This window comes from Lissotriton vulgaris, chromosome 2_1, assembly GCF_964263255.1.
Source record: "Lissotriton vulgaris chromosome 2_1, aLisVul1.2, whole genome shotgun sequence".
Classification (NCBI taxonomy): domain Eukaryota; kingdom Metazoa; phylum Chordata; class Amphibia; order Caudata; family Salamandridae; genus Lissotriton; species Lissotriton vulgaris.
The window spans coordinates 1669304513-1669325104 of record NC_141687.1 but is presented as its reverse complement, the minus strand read 5'-3'; the positions used below and the strand labels follow the sequence as shown (position 1 = coordinate 1669325104).

The window sequence follows — 20592 nt, the reverse complement described above, 5'->3', positions numbered from 1 at the left end:
TTTGTACATTTCTGAGTTTGTGATTCAGAGGGCTTTTTTCAAAATGTTTTTGTTACTCACTGGCTTAAATTTGGAAGGCTCAAATACAGAGAAATACAATTGTTAATAAAAAACATTTCTACAATTCTATGTTCCCACATGTATCCTGATAAAAATAGTACTTTACTTGTGTCGGTAGGCCTAGTGCCTGAAACGGCCCAATACACAACATAGACACATCACATTGTTTTCTCCGAAAATGACCCCCTTTTTTCAGTCTGGGTAGCTGTGGATTTTGAGCCCTAGCTCAGCAAGCACATAGGGAAACCTTGCAAACCAGTATTTCTTTTTTTAACTAGACACCTAGGGGAATCCAGGGAGGATGGACTTGCATGACTCCCATCAGCTTTTATTTATTTTTCTAAAAATACCTCCTAAAACTTAAACTTTGAATAAAAACACATATGTTCTAGGCATGTGTGCTGTAGCTGCTAAACTCCTGTCATCTCGTGTTGAGGCTGGATGTTTGCAAGTTGTTTTTCTTCTAAGAAGTTTTTTCCAGTGTCGAGGTAAGATGATGACTCCTTTCGGTGATGGAGCACATGGGCATCGAGTGAATTGTTAGATAGTTTTCGTTCCGCCGTCGGGTTTGGAAGTGGTTTGCTGTGCTCCGATTCAAGACCATTCATCGGGATTCCTTCCGTTTGAAACCCCCTGTTCCCTTGTCGGTGTTGATCTAATAGAGACCATTAGTTATAGATTATTTACCTTAGAATTACCCCTAGGTGTCAGACTGGATCTGGAGAATGTCTCTTTAGCAGTACCCCTGCTAGTCGATTGTTGGCGTCACTCTACTCCGCGTGTGTCGTTGCCGAGATGACAACACAGTGTCTACTTAGATGCGCTAACGTCAGTTCTTTCTTTTTCCGCACACCAGAAGCTACCAGACCTGATCAATACGGGCACTACCTCTCAATACCTTTCCGAGAGGCTATGGTAATTAATTTCAAACGTCCCACCAACAACCCTTCATGTTGTCACAGGTATTGTCTCAACTCATTCAAGCCCGACTTATTTTAATTTTTAAAAACATCAAATTATAAGTCACTGTGTCTATAACACATACCCTCCACTTAAACAGGTGTATAAGAAATAAAAATTTGTGAAAACACGAGATAGTGGCTCACTTGCGGTACACCATAGGAGCTTGGTTGTTGGTTCTCACCAGTTGTGCCCACGTTTCTCATCATTGGTAGCTATCTCGCTTGAAAAAAAATAAGTGTCCAGAAAAAAGTGAAAATAATGTGTTTCGTGTATACTACGAACACCAACCAACACCGTTAAGTTTATACTTGAGATAAGCCCAAGCGCTAGGTGCCAACTTTATTCACAACTCATGGGCCTATTCAAAGTAAAACCAAGCTGCATGCTTGCAGACCAATTAATGGTGGACCAACATGTTTCATTTCCTGTTTAGCTTAGTGGCAATTTCGTCTGGGCAAGAGGTCTTAATCCACCTTTCTGGACCCTTTTCTTATATGCACAGTGACGGGTGGCAGCCAAGGCCCCTTGTACCAGCTATCCACTTCATCAACAGGAACTCAATACTACAGTAAGCCCTTTCTCAGGAGACACTTGTGTTGTCCTGATTTGCATGTGCAGGCGATTGCTGTAGATTTATATGTGCGCCACCCACATCCTGTGAGGTGAGCAGTACATAAGACTATGAAGATATTGTATGTATTTGTATATTTGCACACATGACGGTACACATATGTTACTTTTCACTACTACGCATGCCTTGGGGAAGAATGCAACTTGGGGTAGAGTCTGTCCCTGTGCATTGTGGCTTTCAGGGGAGGTGCCGTCAAGTCATCTTGAAACTGAAACCTCTTTGAAGAAAAACTACATGGCATGTCTGCATGCCAGTGTGAATTTACAACACTACACGCTGCACTGCATATTGATTGTGACAAGTAAATAACATATCTGAAAGAAACACGTTAGTAATAGATTCCTTACCTTAAAATATCCCCAGGCGTCAGACTGGATCCAGAAAGTTTTCGCTAGCAGTACCTCTGTGCGTCAGTAAGTGGCGTCGTGCTGCTCCGCGTCCGGGGCTGGCGTCAAATGCGCCGAGATGACCTCACGAAGACTACTTAGGCGCCACCTATGCTCGCTGAAGTTAGTTCTTTCTTTTTCCGTGCCAGTAAGTGCAGATCCCGTTAGAGCATGTACCTCAGTCACTTTTTGACTATCTTTTTGAGACTTTTGTCTCCTGTACTTTTGAATCTACTCTGGTGCACGTAGGGATGCCTGGTTTTAAGTCTTGTGGGGCCTGCCATCGCAATCTGTTGGTGGCGGAGTCCCATGATGTCTGTCTCTACTGCCTATAGAACTACCACAAATCTCGGTCCTGTTTGGACTGTCGGGCCATGGTTCCGAAGGCCTTGAGGGAGCAGCGCTGGAAGCTGCTTGAGGTCCGGCACTCGTCCCAGCGCCGTTCACGGTCCAGGAGCCGCTCCAGAGAAGGCTCGCAGGGCCACCATCATCGCTCCTTGGGCACAAAAAGAAGTTGAAAAAGCGTTGTCCCTCTCCGACGTCCCCGTCTGTCCCCGGATGCGGATGAGGAGTACAGGGGTTCTGCCCCTACGGCTCCTTCGGAGCCCGGGAGTCCCGCGGCCTACCCACCTTATTCGGGTCCGTCGGCAACTCCCCCACTGGTGCAAGAATTTCGTGCTACTGTGGACCGCCTGTTTAGGCCTTGGGCCTCGCGGTCCAGGGTCAGGTTCCTGTCGGCGGCGCCGCAGGATCCTGCGTCGCTGGCTCTGACTACAGAGCCACAAGGTCCCACACTGCCAGCTCCGGACCCAGCGCCACCCTCGGGTCGCCTCAGGCGCCGCAGTGGATGCCATTGGTTCCGCTCCTCCCCAGGTTCCAGGACAATTTTGTTCGTACCTGGGATCCGCATTGGGACACGGCGCCGGTATGGCCCCGTCCGGCGCCGTTCACGATGCAGTTTGTTCATTCCCTGGCCCCTGCCCCACCGCCGCGGTCTGTCCCACATACGGTGGAGATGGGAGGACGACTGGGAGGAGTCTGAGGACCCTCTTGCTCATCAGTGTGACGAGCTAGAGGAGGCCGGCGACCTTCATGTCTCCTCTGACCCGGGGTTTGCCTCTCCTCCGCCTACCAGGGAGGAGGGTGCTTCTTACACAGTGGTGCTCTGTCGGGCAGCTGAGGTCCTCAACCTTGACCTCCCTACGGTGAACCTAAAAACATCTCTCCTCACTGAGGTGCTCCAGACATCATCCACTTCGTCAGAGCCCCTGCTGCCATTTAATGACTCCCTCACTGACGTCTTACTGGGCACTTGGTCGTGGCCAGCCACAGGGGCCCCTGTGGATCAGAACGTCGCCAGGCATCATCAACCGGCGCTGGGTGACCCAGCCTTTCTGACCACTCATCCTATGCCAGAGAGCCAGGTCATCCAAGCTTCGACGTCCCAGAGTGCCTTTCCCATGGCTCTGCCGGATAAGAACTCTTAAGAAGCTGGAGCAGTTCGGCAAGCGGTTGTTGGTCAGTGAACACTGCATGCCTATCGGGCCGCTATTCCCACGCAGTGTGGGATACAGTTGCGCAGGTGTTGCCTCAGTGTCCTGAAGAGACCCAAGCTATGCAAAACCTGCTGTGAAACCAGCGTTACAGTTAAGTAACAGCTTCTTTGTTGGCTGCATGAACGTTATTAAAATTACATGCTTGTGAAAGTAGCATTCACCCTAGTTGGATTAGTTCTAAATGATATGAAGCTGACATGCTTATTTTTTTACATGTTGAAGTACCATGTGTTGACACTCTTTTGGACACAACAGCCAACTGTAAGCACACCTGCTATTTACCTCCTACATTTCCAGGTCACCTGGTTATCCAAACATGAACCAAGGGGGGATGATGGGGACTGGACCTCCCTATGGACAAGGGATGAACAGTATGGCGGGGATGATAAATCAGCAGGGCCCACCTTATTCTATTGGCGGCAACATGGTTAACAATGTGGCAGGTAAGCAACACCTATGCATTGCTTAAAATGTCTTACGGCAGTCTCAGGTCCTACTTCTCTAAAATGCGTTCCTTTTTCTTCAGGGATGGCTGGCAGCCCTGAGTTGATGGGCCTTGGACCCGACGTCAAAATGACACCAGCACCAAAAATGAACAACAAGGCTGATGGCACTCCTAAATCCGAGCCTAAGTCTAAGGTACAGCCTTCCCTGTGTGTGTGTGTGTGTGTGTGTTTGTGCGTGCACGCGCAGATAAAAAAATCTAATGCAGAGGACATGCATGCTATGTTTGGTGTGAGTGATATTAGACATGAGAAAGCATCTGACGCAGATGTGTCAGTCAGCCACTACACATGGGGAGGCGTTCAGGTGCAATGGATATCTATCTGCTTTGGTGGGGTCAGTGTCCATGTGAGCCTTGCAACAATGAAAAGAGTATGTCCTTGGTGCAGTGGCCATACCTACTATGTTGAGTGTTAAAGATCTGTAACCTGTCAGGTGACATGTCTGAGGTCATGCAGGGAGTTTGTCTGTTGCAGTCAGTGTGTGTCTTGTTCGGGCAGAAGGCAAGTTCAGTGTGTGGCGCCATGTGCATCTGGCTTGTCAGATGCATAGAGTATGCCTTAGTTGTCAATTTAAAGACTGTCATCCTGTTGGTACCTGAAACCAAATGCCTATTTGTTGTAAGCCTCTACATTCTGACTTTCTTGTTTGCTTGTTGTAAGAAAATATCCCTTTTTACATGGATGCCACCCATCGTTTACCTAATGTTAATGCACTTTGAGTATGGCCTTGGTTCCTCCCAACCATGTACCCAGGGCCTATGTTCTTTCCCTAAACTGTACTGTTGCAAAAAACAATTGGCAAATCTAAGGCCACAAGTAATTCTCTTGTAAAAGGTACCATAGGTACAAAGAGCACTGTGACCAGGGAAGGCCTCTAAGGGCTCCAGCACTTATTGTGCCACCATTATAAGCCCTGTACCTTTACACACACAGCCATTGCAGGCTGCGTGTTTTGGTGCAGATCAAAGTGAAGAGTCGACATGGCACACATCCCGGTGTGCCATACCTACAATCCACTGCCCTTGCATAAGTAAGCCACCCCTGTAGCTGGGTGCACTATACCAGTGGCGAGGGTCCAGGTGGATAAGCCCGGTACCCCTGAGTCTAAGGCAATTCTTAGACATTGTAAGTGCAGTAATGCCATAAAGATTATATTTGTATGGGAGTTTGTCATTATGAACTCCACAGCACCGTCATTTGCTGAACACTGGGAAGTTTGATATCAATCTTCTCAGCACATTAAACCCACACTGATGCCAGTGTGGGATTTAATGAAAAATGCACACATAGGGCATCTTATAGATGCTCCCTGAAAACTAACCTACCACTAGTGTCCAGTCCGAGTGGCTGCTTTCAGCTGCCACCACCAGACATGTTTCTGGATCTCTGGGTCGGAAACCTTCTGCTCTTGGTGGCCTGAAACAATGCAAACTGGGATAAGGTGCCAAGCCTCCTCCCCCAGGATGGGCAGGGTTCACGAAGGGGAACCTTCAAAGGCTTGCCGCCTTTGTGAGCTTCCCCACTCGGCCCGAGTTCAAGTGGCCCAACACCACAAGGAGGCCTCCAGGGCGATCCTGACCTGAGATCTGGTGATCTCTGACCTGCCTCGTATCTCCAAGCGAAGCCTGCAGCCCCTTTCTGGAGGATCCACCGACCGCGACCGGAGCTGATAAGAAAACCTGATGCCTAAAGACTCCCCTGCACCTGACGTCCCACGGCCTTGGGTGACCCAACCGACGGTGTCCCAGCATCGCGAAGCATCCAAATGTACCTCTTCAACCGGTGGTCACCTCCAGAAGATCTATGTTCGAGGCATGTGGGCTGCTGAATTCATATCTGTGCATAGATCGCCGCCTAGTGTTGGGTCCGGATGATTGCACATTGTTGTCCTGGAAGAGTCTTCGAAGTATCACGAGATAGGTGGCTCCTCCCCTGGACTACAGTGCGCATGGGCATCCTCTCCATCCCCAGATTGTTTTTTTCCGCCATTGGGTTCGGATGTACTTTCTCGACTCCAGTTCGGAATCTTTATAATAACTCTTTGCTAAGGCCAAAAGGCCTTCGTGCGTCGGTATTGTCTCGTTCGGTGCCTATTTTTCTACAGTTCTTCGAACAGTATGTCCCCAAGCCTGCAGTCTCTGTTGCAACCTGAGAATCCCTACTGAGATTAGCAAGGCACCAGACGCAAAACCAGGACCTTGCACCCAGCCGCCCCTGCGCCGCTACAGGTGTACTCTGAGTGCTAACTCGGTTCCCCCTTTACCCTGAGCCTAAATCCAGGAGCTTTTTCCCACAAACTTGTGGCCTGCTCATCCACCAACCATAGGCCCCCTACCCCCCTGAGCATTGTGCCTCAGCACCCTGCACCCAGCCGCCATAGCACCACTGAAGGTGCGTTCAATGTGCATCCTTAAAGATTCCCCTTGAAAAACGACCTAAATCTAGTGTCCTGGCTGAGTGACGGCTCACCAGCTGCAAACACCTGACCTTTTTCTGGAACCCTGGGTCAAGAGCCCGCCGATCTTTGGGTCCTGAAACAAAGCACATCATGGAACGAGGCGCCAAACTTCCTCCCCCAGGATGGGCTGGGTCCACGAAGAGGAATCTTCGAAAGCCTGTCACTTTTGTGAGCTACCCCAGCCATTTCCTGCTCCCAGCAACTGGCCTCCACTGGTTCTGCCACCCACTTGGGGCGGAAGAAACAGTGAGAAAAACAAGTTAGGAGGAGAGGTGTGCCCACCTTTGCCTACTCCACCCCTCAGGTGAAGCATAACTCTGTCCCCACCATCTTGAAGGTAGGGGGACCCAGTCAACCAGAGTAATGCTCATGCCCCCTCCCATTGGAGGGTGGCATAATAGGGAGTGTACTCACCCCAAGGCAAGGACCCATTGGACCTGACCTGTACATCCCTGTAACGCCACATAGTTTAGTATAATTAGAAGGAACAAGAAGCACCGAACCGCCATGCTAAAGAAGACGAGGAGGACACCAACTGATTTGTCCCCAGCCCTGCCGGCCTGTCCTGACCTCGAACTGCTACCGCAAAATCCCAGTGTGTCCTGGACCAGCAGCCTCCAAGAACCCGGAGGACCTGCCCTGCCTTTCCAAACCAGGCTTTGTCCCCTGTTAGCACTGGATTCGCTCACCCACAGACTCTGGTCAAATCCGCGAGTCTGCACCCGACGCTCACGACCCAAGTTCTAGTGGCCCAACACCACAAGGTGGTCTCCCCGGCGATTGTCACCTGGGATCTGGTGATCCCTGACCTACCTCGAGTCTCCGACGCCATCAGCCCCTTTCAGGAGGATCCCCGTGACCAGAGCTGGTAAGAAAAATACACCCCTTCATCCAACGACCTTGGGAGGCGCAACAGACTGTGTCCTGGCATCCCAGGACATCCCAACTTACCTATCCAACCGGTGGTCGCCTCCAGAAATTCTTTGTCCCCGACCACGCAGTGTTTGTTGCTACCATAGAATCCCCATTGAAAACAACGGCACCCGACGCCAAAATTGCACCCGGTCGCCCCTGCACTGTTTGTGGGTGCACCTTGTGTGCTAAATCGGATCCCCCTTTGACCTGAGGCTAATACCAGGAGCTTTGCTTTCACAACCTGGTGTCCTGCTTTTGAGCAGCCACCAACAGGAGGCCCCCTATCCCTAATTGGATAAAATTGGGCCTCAGCACTCGGCCGCCCTAGTGGCGCTGAGGGTGCTTTGAGAGCGTATCCTTGACCCCTGGGGAACCTTGGTTCTCACCCCAAAAAACCAACCCACAAACCTAAGTACTTACTGTTAAGTCTATAACATTGTGTTCGAGGCATATGGGCTGCAGACCACACACTGTTGCATTAGATCACAATCTGGTGGTGGGCCCGGATGATTACACTTTGTTGTTGTCTTTGAAGAGTCTTTGTTTGCTGGATGACTCCTCCCTTAGACCGTATTGCGCATGGGCATCGACTCCATCATCAGATTTTTTTTTTTCCACCATCGTGCTCGGATGTGTTTATCGCTCGGTCCCATTACCGATCTCTTTTCGAATCCATAAATCAACCTACAAAATCAACATCAACACTCAATCCGGTCGCCCGCGTCGAAGAAAGGCTACACTTCTCGATTCCGGGGCCGCCGGGCCCAACTGAGCCATTGGGCCTTTGGCTCATGAAAAGAACACCGTTCAAGAAGTGCCCTCAGTGTGGACACAAATTTCCCCACACTGACCTTCATGAGGTTTGCAACCTGTGCTTGTGTCCGGAGCACGAGAGTCGAGACTGTGTGGATTGTGCTTCGTTACGGTCCAAGAAAACAATCAGGGACCGTCGAGCTCGAAGAGCCATGGCGAAATCATCATCATCGTCGACACTAGACCTCATCGACGAGACGTCGATTGAGGTAGACGTCGAAGAACAGCAAGAAGACGTCGCTTCCGAAGCAGAAGCTTAAGGAGACGAGGATCGATCCGAAGATGACGATCTTCTTCCAGCTAGTCAACAGTGCGTGAGTAAGAGTGTCGACCCTGTTCACCACCCCACACCGGGACAGGCTTCGGTTCCGCCTCCACCTTCGGGTTCGGGTGCACACCGATCAAAATCTCTCGACGCCCCGCCTTTAGGCTCGGCAGAGAAGAGAACCAAAAAAACCTCCAATCGACCCTGGCTCGAGTCAGCCTGTCGGTCCCGAAAAGCAGAAAGTGCTTAAGCCGAAGGTAACACCGGCACCGAAACATCCATCGGTACACAGGGTAACCGAACCGAAACCAAGTTCGGCACCGAAAGAGGTTCCCATGGTTACCGAACCGAAAACAACCCCGGTAACGAAAAAGCAGACCCGAAAGCAGTTCCGATAACGAAACATACTTCGGCTCCAAAAAAGCACAGATATAAAGAAAAGACAAGAAAAGTCTTCGGAACCGAAACCAAAACCCGTTCCAAAGACAATAGACACTGAAAAGTCTAAACCTGTCGGCCCCAAACAAGGTAAGTCGGTGCCGAAAAAGGATTTGCCAATAGAAGAACTTTTCCTACTTGATGTAAGGCAAAAGACTCTCAAAATTCATCCAAAGACTGGACATGTATACACAGCGCCTGAAAAGAGGAAAATGGACTATACCAACTCATCGCCAGTTCCTCTGAAAAAGCATATTCAAACTTCCCCTATAAGAATTTCTTCACCAGAAGTAGAAATACCAGCAAATATCTCTCCTGTGCATTCACCAGCTAATACACATAGCTTTATACCACAACATGAGGATTATGGGGATACCTACTCACAAGAGGTAGAGAGTTATCATCAAATGGATGATATTAATGACCCAGATGATATAGCTGGGCCATCAGGTGACCCATTGGAGGATTATAATGCACCAGATCTACCACAAGACGATGCATAACATCACATAAGACCACAACCACACTTCCAATACTTAGTGGAGTGGTAAGACACACACCAGAAATATTTAAAGACCCAGTCAGGGCTAGAGTAATTAACCCCAGATTAAAAAAGAAATATAAAGCGGCTCCATCTGATCCGGCATATATTAAGGGACAGTTGCCGCTAGACTCACTGGTAGTGTCAAATGCGAGAAAGAGAGTCAACTCGCAGACAACAGGGGATGCTCCACCCCCTGACAAAGAGTCTAAGCTTTTGGACGCTTCAGGAAAACTCACCCTCTCACAAGCTGCCAATATATGGAGGATTGCTAATACTCAAGCTCTGTTAGCGAGATATGACAGAGCTCATTATTATGAGTTAGAGTCAGTCATGCAACACTTGCCAGAACAATATTAGGCTAGGGCTTCTGATTTAATACAAGAAGGCAAGGTTATAACAAATACCTCCATAAGATGTGCACTAGACACTGCAGACACAGCATCTAGAGCAGTAAATACAGGGGTACTGTTGCGCAGACATGCATGGCTACGCATCTCTGGGTTCAAACCAGAAGTACAAGCCAGTATCTTAAATCAGCCATTTGACCAACACATCTTTTCAGTCCAAATGTAGACAGTGCACTAGAAAAAATTAAGAAAGATACGGATATGGCAAAATCAATGGGAGCTTTGCAAACTGAAGCCCATAGACCTTCCTTTTGTCGCTCCTCATATAGGGGCGCCTCCAAAAGTTTCCAAACTGACAATACCTCCTCTACTTACAAAGGCCCAACCAAACCTCGCCCAGTAAGGGATAATATAGAGGAGGGTATAGAGGAAACAACAACAAGGGTAGAGGTAGAGGCAACAACAATCGCAACACCTCTACTCCCGAACATTGACTTCCCTTCCATCCCCCCAGACCATTCCACTCCAGTCGGGGGGAGGTTACAACAGTTCCTACCTGTATAGAACTGCATCACCACAGACAGGTGGGTGAGACAAATAATTCAGTCAGGTTATTGCTTGGAGCTCACTTCCACTCCTCCAACAATACCACCCAGACAGCGTCCCATGTCACAGGAACACCTCATACTACTAAGACAAGAGGTAGAATCTCTACTGCAAAAGAATGCAATAGAACCAGTACCAAAGGAACAGCAAACCAGAGGGGTATACTCACTTTATTTTCTCATACCCATAAAAGATGGATCTCTCAGACTTATTCTGGATCTAAGACCCCTAAACCTGTTCATACATTCAGACCATTTTCATATGGTCACACTACAACAGGTTCTGCCCTTACTAGAGAAAGGCGACTTCCTTTCCACATTAGACCTCAAGGACGCCTACTTCAACATTCCCATTCATCAATCTCACAGAAAGTACCTACGGTTTATACTAGAAGGGCAGCACTACCAATTCAAAGTACTCCCTATCGGAGTAACAACAGCACCTCGAGTGTTCACAAAGTGTCTAGCAGTAGTAGCAGCACACTTAAGAAGGGACATCATTCATATATTCCCATATCTCGACGACTGGTTAATAAAAGCCAAGTCATGCAACCAATCTGTACAGCACACGCATCAGACAATCTGCTTGCTGCACAAGTTGGGTTCACAGTAAATCAAAAGAAGTCACATCTACAACCGTCCCTGTCTCAGCAGGATCTAGGTGCCACAATAGATACCTCCAACGCAATAGCGTACCCCAACCTAACAAGAATACAAAATATTCAGGATCTCATCAAAAGATTCCAGCCACAACACTCATTACAAGCTTGAGTGTTCATGCAACTAATTGGAATTATGGCATCTTGCATTTTCATAGTACCATACGCAAGACTACAAATGTGCCCCATACAAGAATGCTTGGCAAGTCAGCGGAAACAGTCTCAACAAGAAATAACAGATCTGGTGGTGGTAGACGACCTGACATATCGTTCTCTGCAATGGTGGAACACCAAAAACCTTTCCAAGGGCCGGCCGTTTATAGAACCTGTTCCACAAATCATACTGACCACAGATGCATCTCTCACTGGATGGGGAGCACATTTACAAAGTCACACAGTACAAGGTACATGGACACTGAAACAAAAAGCACTCCACATTAAATCATCTGGAGTTACTAGCAATTTTTCAAGCTCTAAAATAGTTTCAACATTACCTACCAAACAAGGCTGTACTAGTCCGGACGAACAATATGACAGCAATGTACTATATTCAAAAGCAAGGAGGGACACACTCCCTACAGCTTTCCCGGCTGGCGCAGAGCATCTGGAGGTGGGCCATTCCTCAAAATATCTTTCTGTTAGCAGAACATCTACCAGGAGCTCACAATCAATTGGCAGATCTGTTAAGTTGTCGGAGACAACAGATACACGAATGGGAGCTTCATCCTCAAGTTCTTCAGCCATTTTTTCAAAGGTGGGGCCAACCCGAAATAGATCTGTTTGCTACACACCGCAGCTCCAAATGCCCAAACTGCGCCGCCAGATACCAACACCCATTATCCAAAGGCAATGCGGTATGGATGAACTGATCAAACAAATTTGCGTTCGCTTTTCCTCCTCTCCCACTAATTCCATTAGTGGTACGCAAGCTAAAGCAACATTCTCACACATTGATTCTCATAGCACCAACTTGGGCAAGACAACCGTGGTACACCATGCTACTACAGATGTCAGTAGTACCACATCACAAACTAAAACTCTCCCCACATCTACTAACACAGAACCTTGGAGAGATAATGCATCCAGATCCAATGCAGCTCAATCTGGATATCTGGCTTCTGAAGTCTTAGAGTTTGGATATCTAAATTTACCTCATGATTGCATGAATGTAATTAAAGAAGCAAGACGTCCTACCACTAGAGCATGTTATGCAGCAAAGTGGAAAAGGTTTGTTGTATATTGCAGAAATAACAATGTCAACCCCTTAGATGTTTCCATACAAAACATCAGATGTTACCTGTTACATCTACAAAGATCTAACTTAGCGTACTCCTCAATCAGGTTACTTCTTGCTGCTATAGCTGCATATCTTCAAAATAGGCAACATTTGTCATTATTTAGAGTACCTGCAATTAAAGCATTTATGGAAGGACTTAAACGAATAATTCCTCCCAGAATACCACCCTCTCCAGTATGGAATTTAAATATTGTTCTCGCAAGACATATGGGTCCACCTTTTGAACCATTGCATAAGTGTGAATCACAGTTTCTTACATGGAAAGTTGCCTTTCTAGTAGCACTTACCTCACTAAGAAGAGTAAGTGAAATCCAGGCATTAACAATTCAAGAACCATGTATACAACTTCATCACAATAAAGTAATTCTTAAAACAAATCCAAAGTTTCTGCCAAAGGTCATTTCACCGTTCCATCTCAATCAATCGAGTTTCCAGTATATTTTCCACAACCGCTAACAGTTGCAGAACGAGCTCTACACACAAGATGTAAAAAGAGCACTTCTCTACTACATTGATAGGACAAAACCTTTTCGTAAAACTAAACAACTGTTTGTGTCCTTTTCACCTCCACATAAAGGCAATCCAATTTCTAAATCAGGCATTGCCAGATGGATTGTTAAGTGTATTCAAATTTGCTACCAAAAAGCAAAACGCACTCTATCCATTCCTCCTAGGGCTCATTCTACCCGTAAATTAGGAGCATCTATGGCATTCTTAGGAAACATACCATTAGATGATATCTGTAAGGCAGCTACATGGTCTAATACGCACACATTTACAAAACACTACTGTGTAGATGTGCAAGCAAAGCAACAAGCAAGTGTGGGCCAGGCTGTACTAAGAACATTATTTCAAACTACTGCAACAGATGCGGGTGGTCGCCGCTAAGGGAGAAACTGCTGTGCAATCTATGCAACAATGTGTGGTCTGCAGCCCATATGCCTCAAATGGAAAATGCTACTTACCAATATGCATCTGTTCTTGGCATGTAGGGCTGCAGAACCACACACTCCCACCCGCCTCCCCGGCTACCTGTATCTGTTCCAGTAGTATCTTATTTAGATACACAACACATGGTCATCTTTATCTGTACTCATACAACTCCATCATTTGCCCAATGGCGAAACAATCTGAAGATGGAGTCGATGCCCATGCGCAATACGGTCTAAGGGAGGAGTCATCCAGCAGACAAAGACTCTTCCAAGACAACAACAAAGTGTAATCATCCGGGCCCACCTCCAGATGGTGATCTAATGCAACAGTGTGTGGTTCTGCAGCACTGCATGCCAAGAACAGATGCATACTGGTAAGTAGCATTTTCCTTTCTCCCAGAGGACTGCATTGACTGGTTTCTTGTGAAAATTGTTTTATGTGTGGAGTTGGTTTGTATGAAACCTTGAGAAACTGCATGTAGACAAAAACTGAATTATTTACCTATTGTCTTGTAAATGTTCCAGTGTGATATCTAGGCACATCACACTGAGTAGAACAAGTATCTTAAAAAGTAATCCTAAAAAGTAATCTGAAGAGTAACTCAAACTGTTTTTATAAGCAAATTACTTACTGTAGCCAATCCAACTACATTCAACTGCATTCAGTCTGTATTTCGCGGCATTATTCTTGCAAAGTACAGTTACACTTACCTGTACCAAGCCTGGCTTGGTTATAGAAAATAAAGTACAACTAAATATTTTTATCCAAACAAATTGGTTTGATTTCAGTCTTTTAGTGTGTGACATCTCTTGCCTGAGTCTGTACATAAATGCTTAACACTACCCTATGATAAAGCCTTAATGCGCGCCCTCACTAACACAAATGGAGAGTAAGTTATTTTCTACTTTTCCCTCTTTAAGCCTTTGGGGTTCCACTGGACTCTGTGCACACTATACCTTACTTTGGTATAGTATATAGAGAGCCAGCTTCCTACACTTGTTTCAGGGCACAAGGCATAAAACACTGATAGCCATTTGGACTTAATGTTTGCTAAAATTGTTTCAGAAATCCAACTCCTCCACGACTACCAATGAGAAAATCACTAAGCTGTATGAGCTTGGAATGGAGCCCGACAGGAAAATGTGGGTGGATCGTTACCTGTCCTTCACTGAAGAGAAAGCTATGGGAATGAACAACCTTCCTGCAGTGGGGCGCAAGCCTCTCGACCTCTTCAGGCTCTATGTGTCGGTAAAGGAAATTGGAGGATTGACTCAGGTGAGTGTGTGTAGCTATTTATACATTTGCAGTTGTATTTTTACTAGTTGTGAACATTGAGAGGTTCCATGCCCAATGGGTTTTTAGTGCTTTAGCAGGTAGGAATTTTTTGGATCTAATTTGCTTTCATTTTCTTCCCAGGTCAACAAGAACAAAAAATGGCGGGAGCTGTCCACAAACTTGAATGTGGGTACCTCGAGCAGTGCAGCCAGCTCACTGAAGAAGCAGTACATTCAGTGTCTTTATGCCTTTGAGTGCAAAATAGAGAGGGGTGAAGATCCACCACCTGATATCTTTGCAGCTGCTGACGCTAAGAAGGCTGCAAAAATCCAGCCTCCCTCTCCTGGTGAGTGTGCTCATTTAAATTAATAAAACTGCCAAATGGAGGCACATTCATTTGATATGTGCCATGCTGTACTATTTATGGTGTCATATTTGCCATGCTGTACTATTAATGGTGTCAGAAGTCTTCCTAAATCTCCCTGTGAGTTTTATAAACTGTTCTGAAACTGCGATAGCCATACCCTCTTCTCTGCTGAAGAATGCGAAGAGGGAAATGCTAGGAAAATGCCAAAATCGAGACTTTCCTCTTCTTTTTGCTGAGTCTAGTCCCATCTGTCCCTGTGCTGATGAGTCCATCAGATCTAGAAAGAATGGCCAAGAGTTCCTCTCTTCCCTCAAACCAGCAAGGGCCCAGGTACAGACCTAGCCTTCAGTGAGTGCACTTCTGCATATCAAGATGTGCCCAAAAATATAGCCACCCTCCCCTTCAATTAACACTCTTCCATGGGTGCACTGCTACAGTATAATCAAGGCCTAACTGCATTTCAGTGAGTACACCTGGACATGCTGTGATAGCCCCAGTCATGGATCCACTCTATCTCAGTGTATGCCAACTACCTTATCTTCAGTGACTGCACTGATACTGCCTTAGAACTGTTTCCTTCATGGAGTTCACTCCTACATATCAAGAATAGCATGGCTATATATGTGTGCCCTTTTAGTGAGTGTAGTATAGTGTTATGTAGTAACAAGGCCATGTACATATATTTCCCCCTTCAGCAATGGCAAATACACCGATCCTCCTCATAAAGTTTACCATCACATATTGCGAATGACCCAGACATAGGACCACCCTCCTCTTCAGCGAATGCATTAGCACATGGCAAGAAGGGTTAAAAGCACAGACCCACCCTGTTGTTCAGTGAGTGCACCTGACCATGTAGATGAGTCCATTCATGGATGTACGCTATCTCACAGGAAGTGCACTGGTACATAGCGAGACAAAATGATATTAAGATCCCCCTCCAGGTTGGTAAGTGTGTTAGTACCTCTTTAAAAGCGCTTTAGTGTAGATCCATTCTTCCCATAAGACAAAGAACCACTATGTATGAAGAAGGAACCAGCAAGAGTTTCTTGTGCAGATGCATTAATCTCATTTTAAAATGTATCAAGTTTGTGATTAAATAAGTTCATTATCCATGCAAGGTGCATCTTTTTGACATAGAATTGGCATCAAAAGTGTTTGCAAGTTGTTTTGCAGTAGTTGTAGTGCTCATAAGGCAGTCTGCAGTTCATGTTTACCCATACTTTCGCAGCGTGAATCTTTTCTGGGTTCACATGATGTGCATTATTCCGCCATTTTCTTGTCTTTTTTGTTGTTGTTGTTTTTTTGTTGTTGTTGGTGGGGGTTTACATACCACCATTCGGTGTCCCTCTGTGACGTTGCTTCCTCTGGATGCTCCCACCTCTCCAGATTCTTTTTTACCGCCGTTAGGTCTGGATTGATACGGAAGGAGCTCCTGAAGATTGGAGAGAAGAATCGACAAAAATTTACGAAATAAGTATACAGAGCAGGAGAAGAAGTTATTCGACGTAGCGGCCTTCGAGTCTGGGAGCAGGGGCGCAGTGAAGAGGAAAAGACTAAAAACTTCAATGTCATACTAAGAATGTGCATACAGGGGGCTCCCTGTGCGCTGTAATTGACAAGACACCATTCAAATTCTGCGGCAATTATCACCACAAGAATGCATAGAAGGATCAGCATCTGGTCTGTAACCTTTGCCTTCCACTGGAACCCCAAAACGAAGACTGCAACGCGTGCTCGGCTTTCACAGCAAAAAACTTTGAGGGTAAGAGAGAGACCGGGAAGAGCAAAGTACAGCATGCTGGGTCAAGGCCCACCACAATCGCTTCAAGGCCTGTGCCTCTCCACCAAAGAGGAGGACAACGTTGCAGAAGGGCCTGAAGGCGAAGAGGACGCGTACATCCCAGTCGTAGAGGTCGAAAAGAAAACTCAGAAGGAGGTAAGAAAACCATCGACCCCGAAAAAGATAGGCAACCCATGAAAGAGTGACGAAGTCCTCGAAAGGAGCCTCAGTGTCTAAACATTCGACGACCGCAAGCGCGTCCAAGGACAAACAGTCCGTCGGTTCCTTTGGCAAGGACTCCGAGATGGCGAAAACCCTAGAAAAAACAAAGTAGTCGAAAGACAAGTCACGAAAAGAAGACTCTTCATTTTAAAAAAAAGAGAGGGTTAAACAAGCTTCGACGGCGGACGCGTCAAGCATCTGAGAGGAAAAAACAAATAGGCTTGAAGCCAAAATGGCGAGTATCTTGCAATGCAAGAAAGATTTTGACGAGAAAATTAAGCAATTCAAAATTCCGCAGAAAATTTCAACAGACGTCGAAAGGGACGTCGAGGTACTAGAGCCTCCAACAACTTCAGAACCAGTCGAAGAAGAAGAATACTTTTTCAAAGCCGAGGAAGAGGACCAAACCTATGAGGGTTCGGCAACCTTGGAGGCTCAAGACCTACAGTCACAAGATCTCGACGCAGAATCACCAAAAGTGGTGGATGCATATCCATCAAGGCCTTCACCACCAGATGACATTGGGATGTACAACCAAGTCATAAAGAAAGCAGCAGACACTTATGGAGTGCAATTGAAGGAAGAAAAGCCCCTATCATGTTTTCTACTAGAAACCTTGCTGCCTAACCAGACTAGGATCAACTCCTTCCCCTGCTGCCAAGTGTACTGGACTAGGGAAAGGAAGCCTTTAAAGAACCTGCCACATGCAAAGCAGTCACACCAAGAGGGGAGAAAAAGTACAAGCATTCCACTAAGGATCCTATGTACATCAGGGGGTCGGTACCAGCTGACTTAATTATTACGTGGCATGTGGGCTGCTGAATTCATATCTGTGCATAGATCGCCGCCTAGTGTTGGGTCCGGATGATCGCACATTGTTGTCCTGGAAGAGTCTTCGAAGTATCACGAGATAGGTGGCTCCTCCCCTGGACTACAGTGCGCATGGGCATCAACTCCATCCTCAGATTGTTTTTTTTCCGCCATTGGGTTCGGATGTATATTGGTACACTCTAGTCGGAATCGATATAAAGCTTTCTTAAGGCCAAAAGGCCTTTAGCTTTTCGTCGGTATAGTCTTGCGTTCGGTGCCCGATTCTTCCAGCTCAGTTCCGAGCCGGATTCCAGAGAGCCGCGTGCTTTTGACGTTGAAGACCCAGTCGACGCCAAAGACCTTATCGACGGACCATCATGGAACGGAGTCCGTTCAAGAGATGTCCCGTGTGCAACTCAAAGTATCCCCACATCGACATCCACCCGGTGTGCAACAAGTGTCTCTCGCCGGATCATGATGAAGCCAGCTGCATGGCTTGTTCCCGTTTTCGATCCAAAAAGACTCTTCTGCATCGTCGCGCTGCGCGCCAGGAGGCCCAGCAGACTGCACCGGTGCCTGTGGACATATTCGATGCCGGGGATGATGAAGGAGCTGACCGGGAAGTTCGTGAGAACCTGTTGAATCCCGCATCGGAGGTCGACTACAACTACATGGCGGATGTTGAAATGCTCGACGCGGAAGAAGTCGTCGACGAGGTAGGAGACGACGACGGGGCCTTTGGGGCCATGGAAGATATCTCGAGCGAGGAGCTAACTCAAACTGACATTGGGGCCGAAACGCTTCAAAAGGCTCAGGTCGAGGGATCGCCACTAGGCCTTACCCAAGATCTTCCAGTGAGTTCTACGGCCCCACCTTCGGGCTCGGCTACGGACATTGCTAAGGAGCTGCACCCTGCGAAATCGAAACCGAAAGTGAAGACACTGGTCTCGACGCAAGTGAAAGCACTGGTGCCCTCATCGAAACCAAAAGTGCGTATTGCTTTGGTTGGCTCAAAGCCCTCGGACCTGTCGGCACCGACGAAGCAAAAGGGCGTTATCGACCCAAAGAAACAGCTCAAGGGCGTCGAGACGAAGTCTGGCACGCCGAAGACAAAGGTCAAGGCAGTCGAGCCGAATAAATCGGCGCCGAAGACGGTCGACACCGACAAAGGGCTCAGTGATCCGAAGGTTCTCGAGACTCCGCGTCGACAAGACAAGGCCAAGAGCGGACCGACCCACGAGTCCACGTCTAGTGGTGCCTCGAAGGATTCCGTCGATTCGACGCAGCCGTCCGCCGCTTTCTCCAAGCAAGTGGCAGACTCCCTAAAGCGCATCAAGGACAAGGCCTCGAGTGTCGGGCCAAAAGATCCTCCACCTTCGAAGCCTGTCGCTAAACCTCAGAAGGCGTCGACGCCCATTTATTTCACGTTGCCGCCGAAAGTGGCGCCGAAGGCTTTCGCCCCTAGAATGGCCACCAACGTGCCCGAGAAGGTGTCCTCGGTGCCGAAGTCGACGACAGTGGTCCCGGCCTTAAAGCATCGACAATCTTCGTTGGAAGAACAACAAGAACAATTTATCGATGCCGAAACGGGCAGACTTTTCCTTAATAAGCGGAAAATTGCCCCGGAACAGCCAATGGAGTCCTATAAAATTCCACTAAAGAAGAAAAAGGATTCCACTTCGACCCCTGTTCTTGTGGAACCGGTTTCTCCACATGGCCATGATGTCTCACCCACTTATTCAGATGTTGACACTGGGGAAGGTGATGAGGATGAATACAGCTATCCTGTCTACACTGAGCCAGATGATACCATTGAACCCTGGGCAGCTGTTCTGACCCAGGTGATCCTCACTCTACCCCAGACACTCAGATGTATGCTGTAAAAACGTCGCCTACAGAGGATTCAGCTGCGTTTAATGCCCTCATTGAAAGGGCAGCGAATAATCATGACGTCCAGCTCCATGCTGACCACATTGAAGTGGACTTTCTTTTTGACACCTTTTCCGTCTCAGAGAGGACTGTCAAGACTCTGCCTATGTTGAAGGGTTTCTTGAAGCATGCTGGGGAGATCTTTAAGGAGCCTACGAGAGCCAGGGTGATAAACCCTAGAATTGAAAAGAAGTATAAACCGGCGCCTGGTGACCCTACTTACATCAAGGGACAGTTGCCGTTGGACTCTCTTGTTGTTTTTAATGCCCGGAAGAGGGCTAATTCACAAACAATGGGTGATGCTCCTCCCCCAGATAAGGAATCTAAGGTGTTTGAGGCATCAGGGAAAAGGGTGGCAGCTCAAGCGGCCAATATCTGGCGCATTTCAAATACACAAGCACTTCTAGCCAGGTATGACAGGGCACATTACGACACACTGGAGACCCTGTTACAGCACCTGCCAGACAAATACAAAGAGGCAGCTGAGATGCTCATCCAAGAGTGGAAGCTCATATCAAATGCTTCTGTTAAATGTGCACTGGACGCGGCAGACACCGCGGCCAGAGCTATTAACACTAGTGTCATGCCTGGCTCAGAATCTCAGGATTCAAGCCGGAGATACAGACCACCATTCTCAATCAGACAGTAAACCCTGATCATCTATTTGGCCCAGAGGTGGACACCACCTTGGAGAAAATTAAAAAGGACACTGACACTGCTAAGTCCATGGGGGCTCTGCAGTCCCAGCAGTTTAGGGGTGGTTCTTTTCGTCGCTCAAGCACTAGAGGTGTTTCCAGAGGCCAGCTCTCCCAAACCACACAGTACTATAA

The 20592-nt window shown here is 47.4% G+C and overlaps 1 protein-coding gene across 2 annotated transcripts in view; it reads left to right on the top strand.

The window, feature by feature from the left end:
- The window catches only part of ARID1A (AT-rich interaction domain 1A), a 599176-nt gene that overhangs the window by 393764 nt on the left and 184820 nt on the right, over positions 1–20592 (top strand). For both annotated transcript variants that reach the window (XM_086957625.1, XM_086957624.1), the window contains 4 exons: positions 3894–4039; positions 4123–4235; positions 14442–14651; positions 14793–14997. In XM_086957625.1, the coding sequence (XP_086813751.1) occupies positions 3894–4039; positions 4123–4235; positions 14442–14651; positions 14793–14997 (674 nt within the window). The remainder of the gene's footprint in view (positions 1–3893; positions 4040–4122; positions 4236–14441; positions 14652–14792; positions 14998–20592) is intronic.